The 14,937-nt window shown below is 50.3% G+C and overlaps 1 protein-coding gene, 1 long non-coding RNA gene and 2 other non-coding genes across 12 annotated transcripts in view; 2 read left to right on the plus strand and 2 right to left on the minus strand.

Moving 5' to 3' along the window:
• LOC118649611 lies at positions 1 to 13,344 on the minus strand. The gene is made up of 3 exons (XR_004965703.1): positions 12,588 to 13,344; positions 390 to 549; positions 1 to 48 (listed from the first exon to the last, which is right to left on the minus strand). It is a non-coding gene; the product is annotated as an uncharacterized LOC118649611 (long non-coding RNA).
• LOC118652352 lies at positions 382 to 549 on the plus strand. Its single transcript, XR_004966595.1, has one exon. It is a non-coding gene; the product is annotated as a U1 spliceosomal RNA (small nuclear RNA).
• On the minus strand, positions 11,027 to 11,108 carry TRNAS-CGA. Its single transcript has one exon. It is a non-coding gene; the product is annotated as a tRNA-Ser (tRNA).
• Positions 11,795 to 14,937, plus strand: part of SMARCC2 (SWI/SNF related, matrix associated, actin dependent regulator of chromatin subfamily c member 2) — a 21,532-nt gene continuing 18,389 nt past the window's right edge. For 4 of the 9 annotated variants that reach the window (XM_036296890.1, XM_036296884.1, XM_036296886.1 and 1 more), the window contains exons 1-3: positions 11,796 to 11,963; positions 14,084 to 14,203; positions 14,814 to 14,899. In XM_036296890.1, coding sequence (XP_036152783.1) covers positions 11,853 to 11,963; positions 14,084 to 14,203; positions 14,814 to 14,899 — 317 coding nt within the window. In that variant the 5' untranslated portion in view covers positions 11,796 to 11,852. Of the gene's footprint in view, positions 11,964 to 14,083; positions 14,204 to 14,813; positions 14,900 to 14,937 lie in introns of all 9 variants that reach the window. The other 5 variants (XM_036296882.1, XM_036296883.1, XM_036296888.1 and 2 more) reach the window with 2 other exon arrangements.

The following is a 14,937-nucleotide window of genomic DNA, read 5'->3' on the forward strand; positions in this document are numbered from 1 at the left end:
CTCACATTGATGTTTCTCTTTGTCTTTGTCTTTCTCTTCTAACTCTCCCTAAAAATCAATGGAAAAATATCCTCGGGTGAGGATTAACAACAACAAAAAAGTAATTTTGAAGTAGTGAATCATTTAAATGTGGCTCATAAACTAGCTACGTTTCTGTGAAGGAGTTCCAGAAATATTTTGTATAATGGCAGCATTCCTGAAACAAGTGTCAGTTGAGATAATTTCAGCTCAAGTCCTCTAATGATTTGCTTGACTGGACAAACTGCAGAGATCCAAGCCTCTTAACATTTGGAACAAGTCCACAACTTGGAAGGGTATAATATTAAAATGTTGTGTGTTAGATCCCCACACATTAGCTTTCTAGTCACATAAAATCAACTGGTGCTTACCTGGCAGGGGAGATACCATCTTCGTGATCACGAAGATGGTTTTCCCAGGGCGAGTCTTAGCCATTGTACTGTGGACGTGCTGACCCCTGTGATTTCCCCAAGTGTGGGAAACTCGACTGCATAATTTGTGGTAGCAGAGGACTGCGTTCACATTCTTCCCCTGGCCAAAAAAAAAAAAAAAGGAACTTTTATTAATATCTAAGAATTTGTAGCTGAAAAAAATCAGTATACCCAGCCAGTGTGGCTCAGTGGTTGAGTGTTGACCCATGAACCAGGAGGTCATGGTTCAATTCCCAATCAGGGCACATGCTGGGGTTGCAGGCTCGATCCCCAGCAGACGGCATGCCAATCAATATTGATGTTTCTCTCAATGATGTTAATGATGTATCTATCTCTCTCTCCCTTCCTCTCTCTCTCAAATCAATAAAAAACATTGTAATCCCTAGCTGGTTTGGCTCAGTGGATATGGAGAGTCGGTCTGAGAACTGAAGGGTTCCGGATTCAATTCCAGTCAAGGGCACATGCCCACACTATGGGCTTGATCCCAAGTAGGGGGCCTGCAGGAGGCAGCCAATCAATGAGTCTCTCTCATCATTGATGTTTCTATCTCTCTCTCCCTCTCCCTCTCTGAAATCAATAAAAATATATTTAAAAAATTTTAAAAATCAGTATAGGGTGGCATTAGCCAGTCATTGGTTATAAAGTGAAGAGACAGGTCATAGCTGGTTTGGCTCAGTCGATAGAGCGTAGGCTCTCGGACTGAAGGGTCCCAGGTTAGATTCCAGTCAAGAGCACTTACCTTGGTTGCAGTCTTGATCACTGGCCCAGTAAGAGTGTGTGCTAGAGGCAACCAGTTGATGAATCAATGTTTCTCAACCTTCCTTCCACTCTCTCTAAAAATCAATGGAAAGCCCTAAATGGTTTGGCTCAGTGTACAGAGTGTCTGCTTGGGGACTGAAGGGTCCCAGGTTTAATTCTGGTCAAGGGCACATGCCAAGGTTGTGGGCCGATCCCCAATAGGGCATGTGCATGGGGCAGCTGATCAATGATTCTCTCTTGTCATTGATGTTTCTATCTCTTTCCCTCTCCTTTCCTCAATCAACAACTACTATATACACACACTAGTGGCCCAATGCACAGATTTGTGCACATTGAAAGAAAATTAATTAGAAGAAATATTTTAATATCGCTATTTGCCCTTTCTCTATAATGGAAGTGTCAACCAATTTCACAATCTACAATGACAAATCAAAACACACACATGTGATTGGCGCCAGCAAGAGCTTTATATGTATGGTGCATGCACAAGTCAACTTAGGCTTTTATAGATATAGAATAAACTTGCTTAATTAGACTTGCTTTCTGACTTAGCTAAACTTTTTCCAGCCCAGTGAAGCACCCCAACTTCTCTTTCAGGTAATTTGCAGCAATACAGCAGTAAATATCAACATGAAGCAGATTATTATTGTAGATCATGCAGGGAGAACAAAGGGTAAAATATTTAACTGTAGCAGTGTTTGACTATATCCTGTACAGTGAGAAAACCTGAAGTCATTTTCAAGGTCCACCAATTCTTACTTCTTTTCAGTTGGGTCAAGTTTCTAAATCTCCATTTTCCGGCTAATGAAAAGAAAATAGTCTCCTATCTACCTACTCCAGGACTTCTGTGAGGATCAAATGAGATGAGGCAGGGGAAAACGCTTCACGGACATTTGGTTAACGTGTGAAATGTTTGCACCTGGCTATAAAGCAAGTTGTGTTCCTGGGCTGAAGAAACTGCAAGGAGGCTAGTCCTCACTGTGGGGAGCTGATATAGGGTTAAGCCTCAGACTGACCTGTTGACAAAGTCACAAACAGGTCTTCCGAGTCTTAAACAACCCAATCCGAGAGGTTGCTGCTGATTTACATGTGCTATCATTTAAAAAGTAAAAAGGGGGGAGGGGCAGGCAGGGGTTAATGTGGCCAGTGTTTACAGATGCGCTTTAACTCCAGTCCCAGGCATGGAGACAGTGACCTGGCAGCCCAGTGGCACCTCAGTTCTTAACAAATAACAGTACTGAGTTGACAGGTTAAAATAAACCAGAGAGAAAAAAATAAAATAAAATAAAAAATACAAAAGGGGGAATTTGCCGGAAACTGGTCCATCCTTGCTGCTTGACACAGTCGCTGCAGGGAAGAAACATCTGCACAGCATATGTTTCAAGGGACCTGGTGTATATGGCATACTGTTCTTAAGACATTGTATGCGGAAAACATATTTATATGTTTTACGTTGACTAGTAGTAGAGCACGGGACACGTATTAATACGTTTTTTATAGACTAGCGCAGCCGTGGGCAAACTACGTTTGAAATGAATAAAACTAAAAAAAAAAAAAAAGACCATACCCTTTTATGTAATGATGTTTACTTTGAATTTATATTAGTTCACACAAACACTCCATCCATGCTTTTGTTCCGGCCCTCCGGTCCAGTTTAAGAACCCATTGTGGCCCTCGAGTCAAAAAGTTTGCCCACCCCTGGACTAGCGGTAGGATGCGGGTAACATATAAATACGTTTATTTTTATACTTTTTTATTGCTCTAAAGGGATGCTAACATGCAGATATACGAATTCCAAAGGACAAAATTTGGGTCTCTAACACATACAATGGTGAATTATGTATGTACTTCCAGGTATAACAGTAATCAATCTATTCAACTGCAAAAATGGCCCGCGCCACCTGTTAGCATGCGATAAAAATTACCCACAAACAATGTGTTAATATGATTGCTTCCCTTCTTGGCGCTATGTGTTTTAACCAAGGTCACCTCTCTGAGAAAGGTTGTTTCCCCAGGTGGGGATTTTTCCCTGGAGTTAGGGATTAACAGGACTAAGGAAGGGAATCAGTAAAACCCCTTAACTAAGTGCCAGGCGGGTAATCACTTTAACTACGAACAATCACGCTTAAGCTATATAAACTTTACTTAGGATAATCTCCATTTAGGATAATCTCCTTCAGTTACTTCCTTGTAGCTTAACAGAACAATAGAGTAGTGACCTTGGAATGGAGATAACAAACGCCCTAACCTTTGGAATAGAATGGATAGGATTAAAATCAAATGGTATAAATACAGATGTAACAGGAGAATAAAAAAAGAACCTCGTTATGCTGATCAACTGAACACTGTCTCCATGTCATTCCTTCTTTGCCGACTCCGTCCACACCTTTGGGAACCCCTGGACCTGTTGGGGTTGGACCCCAACACATCACTACGGAGAGGAAGCTGGGCATCACTACGTGACGTCATTACCCGGCGCCCACAGCCACCATTTCTGGGCTGGGCTGGGCTGGGCTCTGGGCAGCATCTTGCGCCATGGGGTCTCAGCAGTGTTAGCTGCGATTTGGTGGACTGTTGCTCCGGGTTGGTGGCGGGACCTGTGTCCCACTTGGGGAAAGCCGAGTGTTGCCTTGTGGGCACCAGGTCCATGGTGCCATGTCTATGTAAATGGCCAGTGCGTGTCATGGCAGCTCCTGCATTGAGTGTCTGCCCCTTGTGGTCAGTATGCAACATAGTAACTGGTCAGACAGACACTTAGCATATTAGCCTTTTATATATATAGACTAGAGGCCTGGTGCACAAATATTTGTGCACTCGGGGGGGGGGGGGGAGGTCCCTCAGCCCGGCCTGTGTCCTCTCGCAGTCTGGGACCCCTCGGGAGATAACGACCTGCTGGCTTAGGCCTGCTCCCGGGTGGCAGAGGGCAGGCCCAATCCCTGGTTGGGCTCAGAGCAGGGCCGATTGGGGAGTTGGGGCGCCGCCCCCTGTCATGCACAGAGCAGGGCGGATCGGGAGGTTGCGATGCCACCCTCAGTCACGCTCAGGGTAGGGCCGATTGGGGGGTTGGGGCACCGCCCCCGTCACACTCAAGGCAGGGTCGATGGGGAGGTTACAGCGCCACCCCCTGTCATGCACAGAGCAGGGCCAATCAGGGGGTTGGGGCACTGCCCCCTGTCACGCACAGAGCAGGGCCCATCAGGGGGTTGGGGAGCTCCCCCCTGTCACGCACAGAGCAGGGCCCATCAGGGGGTTGGGGAGCTCCCCCCTGTCACGCAAAGAGCAGGGCCCATCAGGGGGTTGGGGAGCTCCCCCCTGTCACGCACAGAGCAGGGGCGATCAGGGGGTTGAGGAGCTCCCCCCTGTCACTCACAGAGTAGGGCCGATAGGGGAGTTGGAGCACCGTCCCCTGTCACACACAGCAGGGCGGATCACAGGGTTGGGGCGCTGCATCCTGTCATACTCAGGGCAGGGCCGATGGGGAGGTTATTGCTCTACCCCGTCACACACAGAGCAGGGCCCGTGGGGGGCGGTTGGGGCACCGCCCTCTATCACCCATAGAGCAGGGCCGATCAGGGGGTTGGAGCGCCGCCACTGTCACACTCAGGGCAGGGCCGATGGGGAGGTTATAGCTCTACCCTGTCACACACAGAGCAGGGCCCGTTTCGGGGGGGGGGGGTTGGGGCGCCTTCCCCTGTCACACACAGAGCAGAGCAGGGCCAATCAGGGGGTTGGGGCGCCGCACCCTGTCACACACAGAGCTGCAGGGCGATCAGGGGGTTGGGGAGCTCCCCACTATCAGGCACAGAGCAGGGCTGATCAGGGGGTTGGGGCGCCTTCCCCTGTCACAAACAGAGCAGGGCAGATAGGGAGGTTGTGGCCCTGCCCCCTGTCACACACAGAGCCACAGGGCGATCAGGGGGTTTGGGCACTGCCCCCTGTCATGCTGATCCCGGTGCCGGGAGGCCTTGCGGCTCCGCTGATCCTGGTGCTGGGAGGCATATTACCCTTTTACTATATAGGATAGAGGCCTGGTGCATGTGTGGGGGCTGGCTGGTTTGCCCTGAAGGGTGTCCTGGATCAGGGTGGGGGTCCCCACTGGGGTGCCTGGCCAGCCTGGGTGAGGGGATGATGGCTGTTTGCAGCTGATCACACACCCTTCAGGATGGGGGTTCCCACTGGGGTGCCTGGCCAGTCTGGGTGAGGGGCTGAGGGCTGTTTTCAGGCTGGTGGGTGACTGAAGCTCCCAACTGCTCCTTTTTTCTTTTCTTTTTTTATTCTGGGCCAGCTTTAGCTCTGGCTCCAGCTCTGAGGCCTCTGCTGCTGAAAGCAGGTATCTGGTTTGTTTGGGTTCTATAATCGAAACACTGTTTCAACTCCAGCTCTGAGATCCCAGCTGGCTGAAAGCAGGTTTCTGGGGTTTTGTTTAGCTTCTATATTTGTAACAATGTTTCAAACTGCAAGCTCAGAGGCCGGCAAGGCAGGCGGGGAACGTTGGTTTCCTCCGTCAGTGAAGCAAGCAAGCCTCATGTTAGCTTCAAACTGCCTGGCTGCCGGCCGCCATCTTGGCTGGCAGTTAATTTGCATATCACCCTGATTAGCCAATGGGAAGGGTATCTGATGTACGGCTAATTACCATGTTTCTCTTTTATTAGATAGGATTATATTATATTAAAAAATAAAAATCAATGGAAAAATGTCCTCAGGTGAGGATTAAAAAAATAAATAAAGTGAAGAGACAGGAGCTTTATGAGAGAAGGAATTAGGCTGTAAATGGAAATGCCCAGCCTGATTAGATTGGGGGTATCTTATTGGGAATAATTAAGGATAAAAAAATGGGTGATTTAGGCAGGGTGTTATTGATAATAGGAACATGTGTTTGATCAGAGAGACACTGATGTTCCTAGACAAGGGAGTAATAGAATGAAATTCATGTGTTTTAGAGATTTGTGTGGTGAAACTGGGGCACCTGGAAGGCCATTGTAACAGAAGCATGAACTAAATGATGTAATGAAGGAAGCAATCACTGATGAATGATGGGCTGGAGAGAAAAAAAATGTCAGGTAATCCTTAAGGTTGGAAATTAGATGGAATTGAGAATAGTATCAACATAAATTGAAAAAGTTTAGAATGTGATTCTGGGAAAGGAAGAGAAGTTTTGTTTTGGGTTTCAGGTGACACTAGGTCAGCTATGCAGACACAGCCAGCCAGAGATAAAGGACCATGCCTGGATGGTGGCTTGAGATTTTTGTCTTGGGAGGAGGGAAAAGAATGAAGCTTTGGTAGAATTCCACAGAAGAACAAAGAAAACAAATGAGATGGAGAAACAGTTATTTTCTCTCCTTTTTCAGTTAAATTTTCTAGTTTAAAAAAGCATAGCCCAGCCCTGACCAGTTTGGCTCAGTGGATGGAGTGTCGGCCTACGGACTGAAGGGTCCCAGGTTCGATTCCAATCAAGGGCATGTACCTTGGTTGCGGGCACATCCCCAGTACGGGGTGTGCAGGAGGCAGCTGATCGATGTTTCTCTCATCGATGTTTCTAACTCTCTATCCCTCTCCCTTCCTCTCTGTAAAAAAATCAATAAAAAATAAAAAAAAGCATAGCCTGGTCTGGCCGGTGTAGCTCAGCAGTTGAGCATCAACCTATGAACCAGGAAGACATGGTTCGATTCTTGGTCATGGCACATCCTGGAGTTGCAGGCTCGATCCCCAGTGTGGGGTGTGCAGGAGGCAGCCAATCAATAACACTCTCTCATCATTGATGTTTCTATCTCTCTCTCCCTCTCCCTTCCTCTCTGAAGCCAATCAATATATATATATATATATATATATATATATATATATATATATATATATATATATCTATCTATCTATCTCCTGGCCAGTGTAGCTCAGTAGTTGAGCATTGACCGATGCACCAAGAGGTTCATTTACTGGTCAGTGGGGGTGTGTAAGAGGCAGCTGATTGATGTTTCTTTCTCATGGATGTGTCTAGCTTTCCCTCTCCCTTCCTCTCTCTCTAAAATCAATAAAAACATATTTAAAAATATACATATATATGTATGTATAGTTTGCCCTGCTGGATGCCTCAGTTGGTTGAAGTGTCATCTGTACATGAAAAGGTTGGAGGTTCTATTCCAGGTCAGGGCACATATCTAGGTTGCAGTTTTGATTCCGAGTGGGAGGCAACCAGTTGATAAATGCTTCCCTCTCACATTAATGAATCTCTCTCTTTTTCTCTCTCTTCCCTTCCTCCCCTCTAGAATCTATAAAAACATATCCTCGGGTGAGGTGGCTGTGTGGAGTAGCCACTGTGTCTCATAGCTTCACCAATAAACTCTCTTTCACTTAAAAATAAATTAATATATAATTTGTAAAGTAAAACCTTAGTTTACTTGTTTTTTTAATATGTATTTTTTGATTTTAGAGAGGAAGGGTGAGAGGAGAGAGAGAGATAGAAACATCAATAATGAAAGAGAATCATTGATTGGCTGCCCCCTTTATGCCCCCCACCAGGGATTGAGCTGGCAACCCCAGGCATGTGCCCTTGACCAGAATAGAACCTGGGACCCTTCAGTCCACAGGCTGGCGCTCTATCCGCTGAGCCAAACCAGCTAGGGCAAACCTTACTTTACTTGTTGATGAAACAGTGTTCTAACAGCGATTTTCCACCAGTATGCCTCAATAATTTTTTAAAAATATATTTTTATTGATTTCAGAGAGGAAGGGAGACAGAGAGAGAGACAGAAACATCAGTGATGAGAGAGAATCATTGATCAGCTGCCTCCTGCACGTCTCCTACTGGGGATGGAGGCCGCAACTGGGCATGTTGCCCCTGACCAGAATCGAAACCAGGACCCTTCAGTCCACAGGCCAACGCTCTATCCAAGGAGCCAAACTGCCTATAGCTCTCAAGAATTTTTAAAATATGCAATACCTGACTAATTTAGTCAGGGGCACTGACCTCTTTTGCCGACTGTCAAAAAAAAAAAAAAAAAAAAAGACAACAGCCAACGCAACAATAACCATTTGGTGTGAATGAATCAAAATTATACGTTCTTATTTGGTCAGATCGGCTAAAAACTTATTTTTTAGTGTGCCATAGAATTTTAGTCATTAGTTGATGTGTGCCACGAGATGAAAAAGGTTGAAAATCGCTGTTCTAAGAGAAAAACCGGGTACAGTGTCTCTGCAGCCCATTAAGAAATCAATGGTTTCAAACACAGCAAAGATTTGTACCACAGGGTTGTTAAGATAATAGGAAGCCGCAGGCAGAAAGTATGCATTTTATTCAAAAAAGAAAAGGAAGTAAAAAACAATGTGGTGGTTCGTAAGTGTCAGGTGTAGTTTTGTTCTGAATTAAAGGAGGATTGATCCATTATAAAAAATAAAATAACTAAAAGATTAAAAGGAGGAGGATTGATCCAGCAGGAGGAGAATTTGAACATATTATGGAAGGGTACTTACAGAAGGTTCCTTAGGAGATTGAAATGAGTGGGATTGCAAGTCTAGGTGAGACGGTAACTTAAGGGCAGATAAGCAAGGCCGAATACCGAACCAGAAGAAAAGAAGGGCAGTGAGTAGAATGTAAAAATGGTGAGGGGGAGGGAGGCCTGATTATGCAACGCAAAGAAAGAGGCAGGATTTGTTGGGATGAAAGGAGAAGGATGGAAGAAGTGGGGACGGGTGGCTGTGGGATGGCAACAATCTGAGCTTATCCACTGTTCACGAGAATCGGAAGCCTTGGCCTCTCACCGCCAAAAGTGACAAGGGACGCACCTGGGAGTGGATTTCCTAAGAACCAAACAACCTCTGCCAGGCTCTCATTCTCAGTCCAGAGCCTCCATTTTATAAAACCATGGAGCCTTCTTCCTTTCACAACATAGTTGTCGGTTGCCCTCTGCTGGCCGATATTGGTCTTGGCTCTCCAGATATTTAAACCTGAGAGCATGCGCAAAATGGGATTCAGTGGAAGCCAAGGACTGAATCTGTTCGGTAGAATTACAGTATATTTGATCACATCTATGTGTAAGACTTAGGAGAGTAGATACAAATGAAATACAATCCTAAATCCCAAGAAGCTTATAGTACAGTCTGAGTGAGGACTAAAACATGTACACAAAACCACTGTAAAAAGCATCCATTTACTCAAAAAAAAAATTTTTTTTTTTATTGAAGAGCTTATAGGTGCCAAGAGTTTATATTCTACAGAGGAAACAATTCACATAAGATTAGGGCATAGGCCATAGGACATGGTGGGCAACAGGTGATTAGAGAACCGACATTTAAGTGGAGACTGAGTAGAAGGTGAGGATAAGAAAGATGATTTCAGGCAGAGAACACCGTGAACACGGACAAATGCTACTCTGAGAACTAAAATAATGCCAGGGGATGGAAGTAGGAAATACGGGAGAGTGGTGAGAGAAAAGAGACCAAAAGCAGCTCTGGAGAGTTTTTTAAAAATATATTTTTATTGATTTCAGAGAGGAAGAGAGAGGGCTAGAGAGATAGAAACATCAATGATGAGAGAGAACCATTGATCAGTTGCCTCCTGCACACCCGGGCATGTGCCCCTGACCGGAGTTAACCCACAACTGTTCAGTCTGCAGGCCAACACTCTCTCTACTGAGCCAAGCCAGCCAGGGCAGCTGTGGAAAGTTTTAAGGTCTCCGGCTACATTGTGCAGGCTGTGGTACAGCTTCCATACAACTCATGTAGTTCTCACAAGAACTCCGACCTTCCAAATAAAGGCCCCAGCTAGTGATGGGTCCAGCTTGCACTCGATCCTGAGAAAAGCAGACAGATTTGAGACATAGTTGGCAGGTAGAATAAATATAATTTGTAAAAATTAATTTTTGCACACGTGTATTAAAGGAGATTCCTTGCATGAATGGTGGTGGTAGACTGATAGGTTCCAGCTGGAGTCATCAAGAGCCTCAAAGAGGAGGAGCACACCTGTGTACAGCATGGAAAGTGGTTCTGGTGGGGGTCGGAAGGAGACAGTGGTGAGGGGGAGCGTGGGAAATACAGCATGAGCAATGGTATGAACCCCTGGTCCTTTGGGGACCCTCCTTGGAGAAGATGGTGCTGTGCAAGAAATGAAATACAAGAAGAACATCCTCCACAAGTATCTTAGCTATTCCCCACAATCAGAAACGGGGGGACAGGAAGAACTGAGTGAGGTGAGTGCAGGTGAGAGAAGGGGCTGATTCCCTATCTTGGCTAATGCATGGAGCATTTAGCACAGTACCTGGCACCTAGTGAGCACTCAATAAAAAGTGATAGTTATCCCACGCTAGCTCCAGCTAGATCTGCCTTATTTGCTTCCATAGGCCACTCACCCAAGTCCTGTGGTACCTGAGGCGCACCTCTTCAAGGAAATCCAAATGAGAGCATGCCCTGTTCCTGGGTCTTCATTTGTAATCAGACCTACCAGACATGACTTCCGGTCATCAAATCCAGAGGCGCCCTCTCCCCCTGGAAACTTCAGTTTTGACTATGACAGCACAACAGGTATTCACATTCCCAAACAAAACGTAACCCCTTCTTCAAATCCTTTGCTGTTCCCTACCGAAAGCATGAAACGATGTCAAAGTTCGGCTAGCAAACCTGCAGTTACAGAGTTCTGAGAGTGCCTTGTATTCTAGCAGCCGATATGGTTGTGGACAATAAGCTTCCAAGATCGCCCCCATTTCCCCCCAATCCAAGGGTGAGACCTTCCGGCTTCACTTTCCGAGGCAGAAAGGTAAGTGCACGAGACATGTGCGAAAACAAGGGGTTCCCTTTACAGGTCCTGAAGGGAAAAGGGGAAAAAAAGCGGCCGTCACGAACAGGATTCGAACCTGTGCGGGGAAACCCCATTGGATTTCGAGTCCAACGCCTTAACCACTCGGCCACCGTGACTCCCAAAACTGCAGCCGGCCTCGCACTTACAGAAGGAGTCCGCCGGGCGGGGACGCACGCCCGCCGTCCGCGCGCCCCCTCCCCGCTCCTCACCTCCCTGCTCTGCCGCTCAAAGGGCAACATCGGGGGGACGGGGGACCCCGGCTGGGAGGGCCACCCACCCAGCGAAGACTCGGGGTCTCAGGGAGCACAACGCTCTGTAGGGGCGACGGCGTCGCCTGCAAAGGAAGCAGCTGGCGGGCAGGGGCTGGCCCCGAGGGTGGCGGCCCGGGGACCCCGGGATGGAGGAGGGAGAGGCGCTGGGACGGGGCATGAGGGGCGGCTCGGGAAGCGTTCGCACGGTCTCCCCGGGTGAGAGGCGGGGACATCTCGGGGAGGGGGGTCTGGGCTCCTGGTCCCGGGCTCCGAGGGGCTCGGGATGCGCGCGGTGCCGGCCACGGCGCCCCCTTGGGGAGCGTAGAGAGGAGCCGCTTCCCGGGCGGAGAGGCCACGAGAACAGCGTCCGAGCGGTCCCGGCAGCGGGCGCCGGCCCGGAAGCAGCGGCCGCTCCGGGGCTCCCGCCGCCGCCTCCCGGGAGGCACCCGGGGTCGGGCCGCGCCCGGCCGGCCGGCAGGGGTCGCTGCGCGGGCCGGGACCCAGGCGGCGGGAGGCGGCGGCCGCGGCGGCGGGAGGCGGGCGGAGGCGGCGGAGGAGGCGGGAGCTGCGCGGAGCGGGGCGGGCGGCGGCGGGCCCGAGCCCGAGAAGATGGCGGTGCGGAAGAAGGACGGCGGCCCCAACGTGAAGTACTACGAGGCCGCGGACACGGTGACCCAGTTCGACAACGTGCGGCTCTGGCTCGGCAAGAACTACAAGAAGGTACGCGGGCCGGGACAAAGGGACCGGGCCCCGCCGCGCCCGGGCTCCTGCCCCCTCGGCGGCCGCGGGCCCCGGTGCCGCCCCCGCGCGCCCTCCGGCCCGCGCCCCCCGCCGCCGCCGCCCGCCCCGCTGCGGCCTCGCATTCCAGCCCCCGCCTCCCCGGCGGCGCCCTCTGCCCCGCGGGCCCGGTGCCAGCAGCCCACCCTCCTCTTTTCCGGGAGAGACGGCGGGGGTCCCCCCGCCACGGCGCGCGCCGGAGCTCCCCGCGGACCGGGGACCGGGGACCGGCCGGCCGAGGCCTCCCGGCGCTTTGTGCTCGGTAGAAGCAGGAGGGCAGACAGCCGCGGCGCAGGCCCTCGGCGCTCCATCAGCCGGAACAGGCCTCCACCTGGCGGTCACCTGTCCCCCCGCCCCCAGGGGCCGCAGGGCCTCGGGAGCCGCGGGTCCGGTTCCTGGGCAGCGGCCCCTTCCCGCCGGTTCCCCGGCTCCACAGTGAAGCCGCCCGCCGCCTGGCCCGGCATGGCCTGGGCTTGGGGTTCGGAGTCTAGGCCACGCTTTCTGCCCCCGGCCCCCCACCCCAACCGGAGAGAATCGGTGCCGAACAAAGGGTGGAAGGAGCCTTACCGTCTCCCGCTGCACTCCTCCCGGGCTGGCCTTTGTCTGTGGGCCTGTTGAAAGCAACACCTAAACATGCGGGCTTTCTCCCGAGACAGCCGCCGGCCTGCTCTCTGCTCCCGGAGCGGGGTCTCGGCGGCGCCCTCCGCCCGGCGCCTCCTGCCCAGCCCTGCAGCCCGTCCGATGGGACGAGTGGCTGAGGAGGACGCCGCTCTGGTCCTGGTCCTGGTCCCGGTCCCGGTCCCGGTCCCGGTCCCGGTCCCGGTCCCGGTCCCGAGCGCCCTGCGCGGGGCTCTGGGTGCCGGGTCCCGACCGGCAGCGCGGGGCTCGGCCTTGGCTGCGCCTCCGCCCGGGGCCCGGGTTCCCAGGCTTCTACCTTTGACCTTTGGAGGGAGATCCATCCAGGGGCTGCGTCCCGAGCCCTGCGGAGACGGCGGCCCGTGCCCTGGCTCCGCTTTGCAGCGCTTAGCTCCTGTCACTTCCCTTTCCTTCAGGGATCTCTGTACACCTCCCGCTGAGAAGGAGGCTCTGCTCTGTGATTAGGGCGAGCAAACAGGGGTCAAAAGGTAAAGAGAAAGTTGCCTGCTGGCTCAGGTTTAAATTAGAACAGAAGGCAAGGATGCTAGTAGCATAGCATGGGGATGGTTAAGAATGCCCGGGGCGCCCTGACCGGTGTGGCTCAGTGGATAGAGCGTCGGCCTGCGGACCGAGGGGGTCCCGGGAGGGTTCCATTCCGGGCAAGGGCATGTACCTGGGTTGCGGGCACATCCCCAGTGGGGAGTGTGCAGGAGGCGGCTGATCGATGTTTCTCTCTCATCGATGTTTCAAACTCTATCCCTCTCCCTTCCTCTCTGTAAAAAATCAATAAAATATGTTAAAAAAAAAAAAAAAAAAAGAATGCCCAGGGTTACTTGTCTCAGCTAAGGTTTCCTCAGAAAAGACAGGTGCAGCCTTGCTCTTTCCCACTAGGCTAGATGGTAGCTGGTCCTTCCCACCTCGGAGGGCCCGCGAAGACATCTGTGCCCTGACCCTCGCAGAAGCAGAACGCACGGGCTCGCTCTGCCCATGCTTGCCCCCATGCTTGCCCTCTCGCCCTGTTTGCCCTGCCTCACTTCCTTGACCTTTCTTAAGCCACCTGATAACGGCGAAGCTTGGCCTTCCACAAAGTTACCCCAAGAAATACACTGTTGTCTCACTTAGAGCCTCAAAGGTATTGCTTCCCTGGCCCGAACTCAAGGAATCTTCAGACTTTTACAGCCCTCAGGGTAGAGATCCAGTGTCGGGGTGTACCTGAGCTGGGGGCAGCACAATTGCAACTTCCTGGTGAGGGGCGTCGAGGGTCTGTCTCCCTTCTGCCATTTTCTTTATAGAAACTAGATGTGTGGGGGAAGAAGACACAATTTTCTCTGCCCCAGCTGTTTCCAGAGCTCCTGGGGAAGAAATAGGGAAGTGGTGGACAATTTACCTGGGGTCTATTTTTCTTTTCTTTCCCTCTGTTTCCCCAGTATATACAAGCTGAACCACCCACCAACAAGTCCCTGTCTAGCCTGGTTGTACAGTTGCTACAATTTCAGGAAGAAGTTTTTGGCAAACATGTCAGCAATGCACCGCTCACTAAACTGCCGGTGAGTGCAAAAGCCAGGGGGTGAATCCTCAAAACTGGAGAAGCTGTTGTTTTGTTTTTTAGCGGGGGGTTGTAAATTTCATGATTTTTGACATTTGGGTAATTTTTTACCATCCCTATCCCTGGCCAGGACATTGATGCCTTGGCCTAGTCCCCAGTTTGCCATTCCCTTTGTCTTAGTAATACTTTGTGCAACAGGTTATTTCAGAGTGTGTGAGCTTGGTGCGTGGAACTCTCATGGCATGGATTTGCACGGGTTTGTGTTCAAATCCTGGCTCTGTCACTTGGTGCCTCTGTGACTTGGCCAAGCAGTTTACACCCTTTGCATCTTGGTTCCTTCATCTCTAGATAGGATTAGTATGACAACACTATGACCGTTCTGTAATGGTCAGTGAGGGAACCCAGTAAGTGCTTGGCACAAAGTGGGGCTTTGTGATTTTTCGTTTCTTTCTCTCCACTCTTCTAGGCTACATGATACAATGGCACAGGGGTTAAAGAATTCCAGCTTTGAGAGGGAGATCACTTTAGCATGGGATTTTGTGAGAGGATTAAGTAATAAGAGAATTTAGGATGTAACTCTTACATACTTCTTCCCTGTCTCAATTTTGTAGATCAAATGTTTCCTAGATTTCAAAGCAGGAGGCTCCCTGTGCCACATACTTGCAGCTGCCTACAAATTCAAGAGTGACCAGGGATGGTGAGATGCCCTCTCTTGATGCTTTTTATATGTAGTTT

The sequence above is a fragment of the Myotis myotis genome, unplaced genomic scaffold (assembly GCF_014108235.1).
Source record: "Myotis myotis isolate mMyoMyo1 unplaced genomic scaffold, mMyoMyo1.p scaffold_m19_p_3, whole genome shotgun sequence".
NCBI classification, from domain to species: domain Eukaryota; kingdom Metazoa; phylum Chordata; class Mammalia; order Chiroptera; family Vespertilionidae; genus Myotis; species Myotis myotis.